The sequence below is a fragment of the Diadema antillarum genome, unplaced genomic scaffold (assembly GCF_040938485.1).
Source record: "Diadema antillarum isolate AM-2024a unplaced genomic scaffold, OU_Dant_1.0 seq00001456_RagTag, whole genome shotgun sequence".
NCBI lineage: Eukaryota > Metazoa > Echinodermata > Echinoidea > Diadematoida > Diadematidae > Diadema > Diadema antillarum.
The window spans coordinates 49121-63294 of NW_027272202.1; the positions used below are offsets into that span (position 1 = coordinate 49121).

The 14174-nt window shown below is 39.5% G+C and overlaps 1 protein-coding gene across 1 annotated transcript in view; it reads right to left on the minus strand.

The window, feature by feature from the left end:
• Nucleotides 1–371: 371 nt before the first annotated feature.
• Nucleotides 372–14174, minus strand: part of LOC139709667 (2-oxoadipate dehydrogenase complex component E1-like) — a 29822-nt gene continuing 16019 nt past the window's right edge. The window contains exons 13-21 of the mRNA XM_071621627.1: nucleotides 6259–6320; nucleotides 5740–5860; nucleotides 4909–5048; nucleotides 4106–4262; nucleotides 3374–3576; nucleotides 2882–3027; nucleotides 2204–2367; nucleotides 1279–1364; nucleotides 372–641 (exon numbers count right to left, since the gene is read on the minus strand). Of these exons, the coding sequence (XP_071477728.1) occupies nucleotides 537–641; nucleotides 1279–1364; nucleotides 2204–2367; nucleotides 2882–3027; nucleotides 3374–3576; nucleotides 4106–4262; nucleotides 4909–5048; nucleotides 5740–5860; nucleotides 6259–6320 (1184 nt within the window). The 3' untranslated portion in view covers nucleotides 372–536. The remainder of the gene's footprint in view (nucleotides 642–1278; nucleotides 1365–2203; nucleotides 2368–2881; nucleotides 3028–3373; nucleotides 3577–4105; nucleotides 4263–4908; nucleotides 5049–5739; nucleotides 5861–6258; nucleotides 6321–14174) is intronic.

Genomic DNA, 14174 nt, shown 5'->3' on the forward strand with positions numbered 1-14174 from the left:
ATAACTATGTGAATCATCTGTGATATTCAGGCCTTCATTTCAACTGCTGCTGAGTTTGAATGACTCACTATCATTCACATATAGCATTAATTGAGACTCTTTGAACTGACTGTAGGTGGCTGATTGCTACACACACTAAACAGACATCACATCATTTGTTTTCCTCACTCTCAATAGATGTATGTTTTGTAATGAGAAATTTAATTCAATCATGATTAGATACCTAAAATTGCTAAAAGATACCCACTCTATCGCTTTCTCACCATTTAAATTGAGCAAGTACAAAAAGTCCCAAACCACACTCATGCACATAACCATATATACACATACACGCACAATTATCAACAGATGACTCTTTTGTAGTTTGACATATTCAATCTAAAACTTCAGCCCACTTCTTGTCGCAATTGACACAAAGCACAAGATATCAATTCGCAGTCCACTGCCTGGGCAACCACCACTGACAATCTTGCTACACAGCAGCAGTACATGTCAGGTTTAGTTTGCAGTTATTTTCCATTGCAGTCTGCAGCTAGCTACATCTGAAATGTCCGTGCCATGACTACCTGGACCTCCTCCTGGTGGAGTGTACCAGCTCCCACCGCTGGAACTCCAAGGAAATCTCGTCCAGCATAGACCAACTGCCAAGGAACAAATGAAGCAAAGAATAGATAGAAATACTACAGCAAGGACAGGATATGGAATTAAGTTAAAGTATTGTAAAACATGGTATTTTCGTGGCATGAAATTTTTGCGAGTTGCCTCTAACATTCAATGCGTATAGTGTAGACAAGAACTTTCATGTGCATTTTAATTTCGCAAAATCTTGGCTCTCGCGAAATTTGAGAAATTAAACTGCACGTAAACACTCCTCGTTTTACATTATGGCAGCTTTGAACTCGACCTAAGCTGAATGAAACAGCAGCAGCACATTTCATGAACATGTATGAAAGCTTTCATCCAAAAAAAGAAAAAAAATGTCAGTGGAAAATCGGAGGGGTTGCAGATGTATGCTATGTACAATAACTTACAAAGAATGGATTCTAATATAATGCTACATTGAAAATATTTCCTATTAGAGCACGAGTAAAGTTGCTGCTACAGAGAAACTTTGCACATTGCTCTACTTGACCAAGTGTGCATTGAAGGTACATTGCTATGTAGTTCTTGCAAGTGGGGTGGGGGGGGGGGGGGGGGGGGTCACCAGACGGCATTGACATGGGCTCCCTGCTCGCGAGACCATGACATGCAACTGGCTACCAAACACAGAGCACTCACCCTGCGGCCCACAAGGTTCTCAAATCTGGGAGCCACAAAGGACCAGGCTCCCATGTTTTTGTGCTCCTCCTGGCTCCAGATGAACTCTGTGCAGCAGGAGACGAAACGACAGAAAACGTAAATCGACAAAATGCAAAGTTACACATCTCAAGTAATGACAAGATCATATCATGGAACTGAATAAGATCAGCAGAGAGCATGCACTGACTACACACCTTGTGCAGACACAGAAATGCATTATGAATATGAATCTCCTCTCTTCTTTAGCAAACATGGCTGTGCAGACAAGATAGAAGAGCCCTCTTTGCAGCCCTAGCTGGTAACCTGGAAAGCAAATCATTAACCTTTGAGCAACAAAGTCTTGCAATCTCTTCATTGGCCACAGTAAGGACTTTTGCTAGCTTCTGTGGTGATGCTTTCTAAACTGAAAGGAGTGACATGAAAAGATATTTTCTTTGTGTTAATATTGTGGGATTCTATGTTGAGGAAGAGATAGTAGGCTCATCACTTAACTATCATGAGAAGGCATCAAAGGCAGTAGTGCATGTCTTAGCCTCTGGTTCATTTCACTGCTTGAAGAAATTGGAAAATGAGGTCATATTTCACAAAGAAAACCATAACACCAATTACAAAAGAAAACTGATTCCCCATATTCTAAATACACAGTCAACTATTTTCTGTGACCGCAAAATATGGAATGCATGTGGTAGACTGAGGTGCCTAACACACTGCAAAGTTGGCGACTAAGACCATGTGTCGGTATTCCAGCAATACCCCAAATGATAATGGCCAATTAAGATTGCAGCTAGTAAGCTGGTGTAAACTTAAGCAGACTAACTGCTGCATCTACAAGTCATCTTAGATGTTAGATCTCCAGTTGGTATATTTCACACCAATTCTGAGCAATGATGCCAAACATCCTCACCTTTTGCATCGGTGTATCTTGCGAGGGCGCTCTGTAAGGCGTCGGCTGGGAACGGACACAGAGACTCCACCCTGATGATGGCCATGTCATTGGCCTGCCTTGCTTCTCTCTCCTTGACCAAAGCATAGTAATGCTTGCCGCAACACATTATCACCTTCTGGATGCTGTGTGAGAGTGAGAAATAATGAAAAAGCATGTTCATCTCTGGCAATGGCTCAGGCGGTCACTCAAAATACTTATTGTGTCAAGTGCCATTTGGTGTAGAGGGTATCATCTATCATCTACCATACCTTGGTATTTTTACTCGGTGAATTTGATTCACAAGGCTTTTCTGTTTCTTTGCTCTCCTTTTGTTTTGTCACTCGATATAGAGCATGAATCTTTTATTGGACTTCAATCCAATGAGCTGTTGGTTAAAGTTACGAGTCACAGTAAAGATTGGTCATAATCAATTGTCTTCATTTAACAACTTTGTAATTCAGAGAATGTTGCTTACTACTGTAAGGGTGGTTATTATTAAGATTTTTACATGTAAGCTTGAATACATCAATACAAAAGTGCCTTTATTGAGTACTTAACCTCAATGTCATTTTCACAAAGAGTGCAAGGACTGATAAACAGAGGTTTGTAACTACAAATAGTTTAATCGCATTAAGGGCAATGGTGAGTCATATATACCTTTGAGGGGTTGTGGTTGTGTCATCAATAACCGATTTAAAGCTGGTTCCAGGTCCCATTTCGCCCAGGTCTGACATGGCTGCCGGGAGGCGAAGGAGGATCTTCGGTGCAGCCACAATCAGGGGCTTGCGATAGTTACGAACCATCTAACGGAGACAAGATAGTATCAGTGCTCCAAGCATTCCAGGGTACCAGGGTATACCGGGTAAATTCTATACATTTGCCGCAAGATAGCTATGCAACTTTACGGAAATGGGGAACCCCCTACATGAGGCAAGAGGTACTTGCCATTATATTTCTTTGTTTATATAAGAGTATCTTGCTATGATCATCCAAATTATTTTTTGTGAGAATGCAAACATATCAGCATGAGTCATGGGAAGCTGAAGTATTCTTAAATCTCTGATTCTATGACCGAAACACTTCTCTCCCTTGTAATGTTACATATTAAGACAATGAAAAAAGAGAGAGAGAGAGTGAATGAGATTTTACCTGTCTTCTGAGAAGGTGGAAGTACTGAGCTGGTGTGGTAGGATTGGCGATCTGCACGTTGACATTCTCTCCGTCAACACGCTCGTCGCTGCTGTCACAGGCCTGCAGAAAACGCTCCAGACGACATGAGGAGTGCTCCGGCCCCGCACCATCAAAACCATGGGGTAGGAGCATGACCAGTCCACTTTGCATCTGCCATTTCACTATGGAAACAACATTTTAGACAAACAGACAAAAATTAGACCACGCACACATCATTTTTGTCAGCTAGTCCAGTATTGTATACAGCAGAGCACTATTGAAAATTGAACAAGGCTCTGTACAATTTCATCGGAGAGTCTAAGTTTAACCCTGCCTTGCAGCACAAGATGTTTTACCTTCTACTTTAATATCTCTTCAACTAAGTGTTTGTACTGCTACCTGACAATGCTGGAGTGATAATAATGATGGCTGTTCCGATCTGGTGAACACCTTTTTACAGTGAAGAGGCCACACTGGATACAATCAACTCAAAAATACAATTATGCACTTGACATACAAACTCCTGAGAACAATGCTAATTCAATGATATCAGACAGCCCGCTGATGCAGCAAGTTGGTTTAATCAGCATCCCTCCCTCTTCCTTCCCTTAACTCTTTATGTGCCAGGGCCTTTGGACAGTGTGTACTCGAGTTTCTTTAAGGAATTTAATTTCTGTGCTAACAGGCACACAAAGGGTCAAACCAACTCACATTCTCCTGGCATGACGTAGGTGTCAATGATGGTCTGAGCAGCATTAAAGAAGTCCCCAAACTGTGCCTCCCATATCACCAGTGTCTGTGGGCTCTCGATGCTCATACCATACTCAAAGCCCAGCACAGCTTCCTCAGACAAGGGGCTATTTGCCACCTGAAAGAACAGAGGGGAACAAAAAGACACAAGTGTACAACCAGTCATTAGAACAAAAACACAAACGAACAAATCAAAACAGATATGGGGCCAAAAAAAAAAAAGAGATATGAAATTGTTCCGTCTGAACATGACTGAAAGATGCATTTCTAGGTATACAGCAGCAATAGGTGCAGATATCTGTATATGAATATTGACAAATGCTTGTCTACAACAAATACATAAGTTAAGGTAAGACAATGGAGAAGATTGGCAAGACAGCAACATCCACTGCTTCTATGGTGGGGTGCTAGTAAGTGGCCCAAATAAGGGTCCCATCATCACTCCTACTAAGTTGTACCCATCACCTTCAAGATGAAGTGTGTTTGCAAAAGGTATTGAGAGGATTTTCCATGGGAGAACATTATTAAATTTGGATGAATCACGGTTATTCCCTCTCCTATACACACACATCTTTTAAATGAGATTGGGCCCCAATTAACCACAATTGGAAATGGCACTACTCCTGAAAGAAGTAAATGGATATCCGTCCAGGTGACTGCAGATGTAATTGGTTACTATTCTGACTTTCTTGTATTGTGTCAGAGAATCCATTACAATCTTCTATGATAATGTATTGGAGGGTAACTTGACCTTGCTGCCGTACCTCAATGAAGCCCTGATGGGGCTGGTGGATGTAGTTGAGGGGGATGTACATGTCATCATTCTCCTGGTCCACCAGCATCACATGCCGGTGGCTGAACGTGCCCCGCCCGACATCCTGGCCACTCAGTCTCACATTGAACCCTGCAAAGAAATTGATAACCACAATGACGGTTTGTTGGGACAAGATGTCAATGAGCAGTTACATAAACCAATACTTATTCTGATCTACAGACAGCTGAATACTTGTAATGGGAAGAAAATTTACACCATATGAGATGACACAAACACTGCAGTTACCACGCCAACAATATTTCATACTATCTAATCAGCATCATTCTGTTGAAATGGAATAATGAGGCACAAACTGCTTATATGAGCTTCTGATTTTAGATGCCAAGTCCTACAAATCCTTAACCTGCCAACAAAATCTGAAAATAGTCAAAGAAGGCTGACCACGTACAGATGAAACACGAACCACATACAGAAATGAGTCACTATCTTAAATGTGTGCTAACCGTACTACATCTCAAGGTACTGAATGTATTTGAGAGTGTTTTTCCTCTTTTTCTTTTTTTTTAAATTTTATCCACCATACCTTTATTGCACTATACCATGTTCAAAAGGGGTGGGGGGGGGGGGGGGGTGGGGGAGAGGGATGGGGATCTGTAGTAGTCACTTCTGTTGAATCCTATCCTAGCAGTATTGAGTATACCTACAGTAAACAAATCAAACTGGCATAGAGTTGTACACCTCCTGGTAACATCATTAGCTGGTTTGTCTGCTCAAAACTTAGATGCATTGCTTTGTTTAGATCATGATGGTTTGATCATACCTTGGTATAGGAGGGACCCAAAGGCCAAACTTTCCGCCGTAGCCCAGTCTATCCTAGCTCCATCCTCCAGCTTCTTAAGTCTGGCATCCACGAATGTCTTCTTCAGGTGTGAGTGTGGGATCTGTGGGGTTAACATTTGAAATATCATTAATGAAACACCAAGACAGCCATTGATATTTGCTCTTCATGACTGTTCAATGGTGTAATATTACAAACTTTAAATACAAAATGACTTTCATTAGACATTATGCACTGAGCACATTTCAACAACCGTTTTTCAGAAATGCCCTGCATTAATCAATATGATGTAAGATATCAAGTACACATGTGACTTCAACTTCAATTTTGATATCATATTGATGACAAGGGAACCTCCAGTTTAATACCTATTTCACTGATACCAGAATTGAGATAATGATTGACATGTCTTTGCTGAATCATTACAATGTGCATCAGTAGTCACTTGGAAAGGAGAGCTTTTTTTTTTTTCTTTCTTTTTTTCCCAGTGATGATACTCACAAATCCCTCTGGCACTTCCACTGACTTTGCTCCAATGAACTTGAGTAATTCTGTATCGGTGCCTGTTCAAAAGACAAATACACATTGTCCATAAACCCACATTGATGTAGGAAGAATGACCACACTGACAAAAAACAAGACAAAACAAAACATCCAAAACAAAGAAACAAAGAAACAAAAAATGATGACACAGACAGATATAATACAATTAGTCTAGTGGGATTTCTGAAAAAGGGCTCTCTAAAATGGTGTTAGAGGCATTTTTGAGTAAAAGTTGGAAACCGGTCTCTTTCACCTAATTTGAGTATGCTGAGTCCGAAAAATCTGGTTCCCAAGCGAAATTCATCTATCTTGACCATCTAATTTGCATAAACAAAATGGCTGCCAAGTCACAGAAATTATCAGTTTCAGATACGCATTTTCTAGAAATTCTTTGCAAACGAGCTGGAAAAAAGTGATTTGAAATGTTTGTACAGAGAATAGAATTACCAATTTAAGGGATAAACGTTTCTCAGGTGATAAATAGTATATTTTATTCATAATTATGCAAATTAGGGCTGAAATATGCATATATATATATATATATATATGCATCAACACTGGAAGAGTAGTTTTGACATTGTTTCTTTATTGAGAGGCAAATTAAATACTAAATACGTAAACCTTAAGGTTTTGAGGGTTAGGAAAACTCTGGTTCCCAAGCGAAATTCACCAATCTTGACCATCTAATTTGCATAAACAAAATGGCTGCCCAGCCACAGAAATTGTCAGTTTCGGACACGCATTTTCTAGAAATTCTTTGCAAACGAGCTGAAAAAAAACCTGATTTGATATTTTGTGCATAGAATAGAAGTAGCAATTTGAAGGATAAACGTTTCTCAGATGGTAAATAGTATATTCTATTCATAATTATGCAAATTAGTACTGAAATATGCAGATAAATATATACTAACACTGGAAGAGTTTTTGTTACAATTTTTTTTCTTGAGAGGCAAGTTAATCACTAAATAATATGTAGACTTTAAGGTTCACAGAGTTAGGAAAACTTCGGTTCCCAAGCGAAATTCACCGATCTTGACCATCTAATTTGCATAAACAAAATGGCTGCCCAGCCACAGAAATTGTGAGTTTCAGACACGCATTTTCTAGATTTTTTTTTTTGTAAACGAGCTGGAAAAAAGTGATTTGAAATCTATGTACATAGAATGGAATTAACAACTTGAGGGATTAACGTTTCTCAGGTGGTAAAAAGTATATTTCTTTCATAATTAGTATGCAAATTAGTACTGAAATATGAAGATAAATATATATTAACAATGGAAGATTTTTTTGTATTTTTTTTTCTTGAGAGGGAAGTTAAAAACACTGTAGATATATAGACTTTAAGGTTTTGAGGGTTAGATAAAAACCAGAATCCCATCTCAGTGGTATCAAAATAAATGCAAATATGGTAATTGATATGCAAATTATACGTAGGCTTCATGAGTTTTATGTGCATGCAGTTCATTCAATATAGCCTATATACTCTAGTAGAATTTTATTTTTTCAAATCCTCTAAAAAGTTCCTTTTGGATTTTTTTTTTTTAAAGAATTCAAGTTAGGAACCCGATTCTTAACCAATAGTGATTGCGCTAGGGAAAAAAAAAAACAAACAACAAAACAAAAACAAAACAAAACAAAAAACCAGTCTTTTTCAAGCGAATGAACTTTGACATCTAATTTGCGTAATACATACAAAATAGCTGCAATATTGTCATAAAATTGTTAATTCCATGAAAAATATTTGTAGTACATCGATAATCGCAAAACGAATTGATGGAAACTCTCTCTTCACGGATCATGACTCAACTTTTTATGGGGGGGGGGGATGTCATTGATCAATGCCATTTTGTTCATATATGCAACATCCATTATTGTATTGTTCCAATATGCAAATCTGTAGCATTAGCACGGAAATTCTATTTCCAGCTAACCAGAGCATGGTAATCATACATATAAATGATTGCATATGATTATATATAGCAAACATTCATCTATAAGTTGAAATGGGATAGGTGGTTTTATTCTATTTTCTCTTGAAGCGTTTTTTTTTTCTTGCAAGTCGACGAAAAATACCTTTAATGTCATACAAACATTACTGATGCCCCAATGAATAAACAAAATTATGTTGTAAGTCCGTGAGATGAAATTCTCTCTCTCTCTCTCTCTCTCTCTCTCTCTCTCTCTCTATATATATATATATATATATATATATATATTTAAGACTGGAGAAAGATCCATTGGAAAGTTATAAGCTTGTAGAATAGCCGCGATCACACACTGGCAAAAGATCAAGAAGTTTAAGATCGCGATCTCCAAGATCTCAAAAGGCGCGGCCAAATTGGCAAATTATCGAAAAGTTTGAGATCGCTATCTTTAAGATCTTGAAGTTTTTCAAGTGCGTGTGACTGTAAACTTTCCGCGAAACTTCCCACTACAGCTAGGGATATTTCATTTTATAATGCTCTCCTCGCCAAACTTCTCGATCTCTTGCCAGTGTGACCAGACAACAAAAGATCGTGAAGACTTTGCGATATTCAAATTTGCGATCTTTTGCCACGCGCTCTGACCGCGCCCTATCATGATAAACTTAAATAACGATGTTAGAATAGCAGTGAGGGAGAGGAAATGGAAAAAAAGACGTGTGGCACACATCTACCTATATTTGATCCTTCTACATCTGTTATACGAATGTAACTTAGTCAACTTCCAAGACAATTTGAACTCTGAAATTGCCTCGGCCAATGCAATCTGCGAAATAAGGGGTTTACACCTTCCTGTTCCTTTTTGTCCCCGCCGAACGAGTTCGAGCAGGGGACTATGAAACGGGCTCCGTACGTGTGTGTGTCCGTGTGTCCGTCCGTCCGTCCGTCCGTGTGTGCGTCCGTGTGTGATCAAAATGTTCAAAATGCTACTCCTTCGCCATTTCTAACCCGATTTTGATTCTGTTTGCTTTATATGATAGCACTACATGGGAGCTTTGAAACTTCTATACAGAATTTCAGTTGTGACCTTTGACCTTGACCTTTGACCTATATTGTACATTTTGCTTCAAAATGCTACTCCTTCGCCATTTCTAACCCGATTTTGATTCCGTTTGCTTTATATGATGGCACTAGGTGAGGGCTTCAAAACTTCTACACAGAATTTTGACCTTTGACTTCTTTGACCTTTGACCTTGATTTTTGACCTATATTGTACATTTTGCTACAAAATGCTACTCCTTCGCCATTTGTAACCCGATTTCAATTCCGTTTGCTTTAAGTGATGGCACTAGGTGAGGGCTTCAAAACTTCTACACAGAATTTTGACCTTTGACTTCTTTGACCTTGATTTTTGACCTTGATTTTTGACCTGTATTGTACATTTTGCTACCAAATGCTACTCCTTCGCCATTTCTAACCCGATTTCGATTCCGTTTGCTTTATGTGATGGTACTAGGTGAGGGCTTCAAAACTTCTACACAGAATTTTGACCTTTGACTTCTTTGACCTTTGACCTTGATTTTTTTACCTATATTGTACATTTGCTACAAAATGCTACTCCTTCGCCATTTCTAACCCGATTTCGATTCCGTTTGCTTTATGTGATGGCACTAGGTGAGGGCTTCAAAACTTCTACATAGAATTTTGACCTTTGACTTCTTTGACCTTTGACCTTCATCTTTTTACCTACACTGTACATTTTGCTACTAAATGCTACTTCCGGCGGGGACATATATTACGCACCGCGTAATTTCTACTTTTCCTTGTTGTTTTTGTTTTCAATATACGTGGATAACATGCCGCCAGTGATAACCACAAAGTATGATGCATTTCAATTTATTCTTAACTGGAGGACACCACGCTCCCTTGTCTGTCTGACTTATGATATATCTCACCAGGTGTGATTCAGATCATAGAAATACACTCTTAGCAAACAGGCCTCTAGCTCTAAGGACCAGTGGATTGTAAGAACTAAAGAAGAATGAATACTCATTAGAAACCATGTTACATACAGAAGATTCCACTTCAAATCAGACGTAAATGGTCGCCATTTTGCCTCTCATTGTATGCTTTATCAAGTATAGTTTTTGAATATCCACGTTTCATTTGAATTTCTGCCCAAGAATTAGGATATGGATCTTTTTATGGAGGACCTGGGTTTTCCACCACCTTGCGAATATGAAGTTACTGTTGTTCCTGTGAGAGATAACATCGATCCGATAGCTACCTTAAAGAGGCCTTCTTCCGTAGATACTGGAGTTGTGCTTTTTCTGCCAGCCTATTAAAGCAAGTGATCAATGACTCACAATCATCAAGGATGCTGCTTGTACGAGAAGAAAACTACAGGGTTCCAAGAACATGGTTGTTATCAATCGTCTTTATAAGAATAAACTTATATTTGATTCAAAAGATGCGTCACACAAACTCATTTGGCACAAAATATGTTCCGTCATTTTACCGACAAAAGTATACTGAACGCTCGCGGAAGAAGTTCAACGACAATACTCCTGTATTAAAAAAGATTTAAAAAAGAAGAAAATCCTGCTCACTGTGCCAGACCTGATCTTTCTTCACCAGTAGACAATGGGTGGGAACGTTTTGAACTGGTCTACAGCCTGTACAACTGATATATTTAGCTCCAATCCTGCAAAGTTGCCTTGAGATGATTTCATGTGCATGCAAAAGCAAAGCAGAACATTTCGATGCAAATGTCACAAATCAGGCCTACGATGTACAGCAGTGTGTGCATGTTAGCAACAATGTGATGATGCAAAACTTGCATGAATGTAGATCAATTTAACTCAATTGAGAAATAGACTTTTCGACTCAGATTATGTTTCTTTTCAGCCAAAATATAAAGGTGTTGATGACTAGAATTACAAAGTTCATCCTTCGTTTCTGTTTCCGACACTGTCCGAGATACCAGGATTTTTCTTAATTTTTTTTTTTTGTGCTTGAGCCTGCAGAGTGGGTGGAGAGATAGATTTAAAAACAAGAGACCCGCGGGTCTAGCGCTCACCTGAGTATCGCAAGTTCACCTTTCACGCAGTCACTAACCTAAATTATTCACAGCTCTACCAAAATTTGACCAGGCATTCTCAAGTAGAAGATGAAAATGTACAATAAAGGCCCATTTTTTTTTAAGATTCCTTAATTTGGGGGGATTGGGGCCCCCTGGGGCCCTCTGGGTGGGGCATGGTGCCCATTTTGATAAATTGAGATCCTGACCCCCTAGGGATGCTACCTGCCAAGTTTGACAAAAATCCATCATGAGGTTTTCTGGAAGAAGATGAAAATGTACAATTCAGGCCCCCATTTGGACCCTTCCAACCACCCCCCCCCCCTACCCAAGAGGGGCACCCCTGGATCTCCTATGAACAAACTTGAAACTACAGTCATTAATGTACTCACTCATAGTATTATCTCAGCTCTATAACTTCTGATTCTAGAGAAGATTTATAAAGATTCCTTCATTTGGGGGGTTTGGGACCCCTGGGGGCCCCCTGGGTGGGGCATGGTGCCCATTTTAACAAATTGAGATCCTAACCCCCTAGGGATGCTACCTGCCAAGTTTGGTGAAAATGGGTCACGGGGTTCTCAAGAAGACGATAAAAATGTACAATTTAGGCCCCATTAGGACCCCTCCTCACCCCCTCCCCTGGGTCCCAAGGGGGGCACCCCTGATTCTGCCATGAACAAACTTGAAACTACAGTCATCAATGTACTAACTCATAGTATTAACTAAGCACTATCACTTCTGGTTCTAGAGAAGAAGATTTTTGTAGAATCCTTCATTTTGGGGGGGCTTGGGACCCCTGGGGGCCCCCTGGGTGGGGCATGGTGCCCATTTTAACAAATTGAGTTCCTAACCCCCTAGGGATGCTACCTGCCAAGTTTGGTGAAAATGGGTCATGGGGTTCTCAAGAAGAAGATGAAAATGTACAATTTAGGCCCCATTAGAACCCTTCCCCACCCCCCTCCCCTGGGTCCCAAGGGGGGCACCCCTGATTCTGCCATGAACAAACTTGAAACTACAGTCATCAATGTACTAACTCATAGTATTAACTTAGCTCTATCACTTCTGGTTCTAGAGAAGAAGATTTTTACAGATTCCTTAATTTTGGGGGGTTTGGGCCCCCCTGGGGGCCCCCTGGGTGGGGCATGGTGCCCATTTTAACAAATTGAGTTCCTAACCCCCTAGGGATGCTACCTGCCAAGTTTGATGAAAATCGGTCTTGGGGTTTTCAAGAAGAAGATGAAAATGTAAAAAGTTTACGCACGACGCACGACGGACGACGGACGACGCACGCCGGACGACGCACGACGCACGACGCACGACGGACGCCGGACGAAGGGCGATCGCAATAGCTCACTTGAGCCTTTGGCTCAGGTGAGCTAAAAAACCACATAAATTATGACGAGATTTATGAAAGTTGCCACTTGATATTAACTTCAACAGATGATAACTATCATCAGAATTATGATTCAGATCCATATATTGCGGCAATGCGTTGTAGAATCTAGAATCCTGCCAGTTATGTATCCTCTTGTATACCAATTTGCATAGATATTTGCATAAGTGTGATTCAATTCTTTTGAATTGATTAATTTTGATTCGACTCTAGCGACACCATGTACTTTTTGTTTGCCCAATAACTTGCTAAAATGATTGAAAACAGAAGTGAACACGCAGGTACTATACATGTGCGTATATATGCGGTAATGCACTGCTGTATCAGCGGCAACTCCTAATTTGCATATTTCACTTCTTAATTTGCATATATAAGTGAATGATATGAACAATTGATGACCTAGATATTGTCTTTGCACATTGATTTCTGAAATCATTACTCTTTCTGCATGTCTAGGGAGATTTTATGAAAATTAGATCATCGAAACACCTTAAAAAGCAATGAATTGGTGGCCATTTTGTTTATGCAAATTAGATGCTCTTAAACTCAAAATTCCGCTTGGGAACCGGAATTTTTGGAATTAGCGTACTTGAATTATACAAAATAGGCCGGTTCCCAACTTTTACTAAAAAATGCCTCTGACAGTCATATTTTCCCCAAATCCCACTAGACTAAATCCGCCACACACAATTCTCTGGTGCATTAACCCACAAGTGTGAAAACATTCACTGCACATCAGCACTCTGCTGCACTTTTCCACATGTCCCATTAAGTATCACTAAGTTTGTACACCACAGAATTTGGTTACCATTCCAAGCAATCATGCCTATACGAATGAAGCTTTCAGAATCATGAAGCAAAAGCTCTAAATATAATATTCCTAGATAAGGTATTCAAAGGCCATTCTTCTTATTATCTGACACAAGATGAACTTGGTGGTAAGTGTAGCAGGATGCACAGAAGTCTTGCTGACATATTTCTGTCAAAAGAGGCTTCTAACCACAGATTTTCAGCCTCCTTTTACTGAGATAAAGAAATTCAGAACACCTGATTGATGAAAAGTTTCATGTTGCCTTTAAAGTCATCTTGCCTTTCTGCTTTCTATCGTAAAAGACTTCAAACACCTCTTGCTAAATCCATCACCTTGGGATGATTTCAATTTTTCCCTGCAAGAATTAAAGTCAGGTTTCGTGTAGAATGAGGACATAATTTATCATACACACACAAAAAAAAAGAATGTAGTTTAACAATACATGACATCACATTTGCATTTATAAGGTGTTCCAGTTTCCTACATTGTCATACCATACAAGGCACATAAAAATAATTGCTGACATGAAACTTACATCTCCTTGTATAGTTTCGTTTCTTTGTTTGTATGTTAGCTTGTTTGCTTTTATTGTTGGTTTTTGGTGTTGCGTTTTCGGGGGAAGGGAGAGGGAAGGAGGAGTTTGTTTTTTGGTCTCTCAATCTTTCCTCC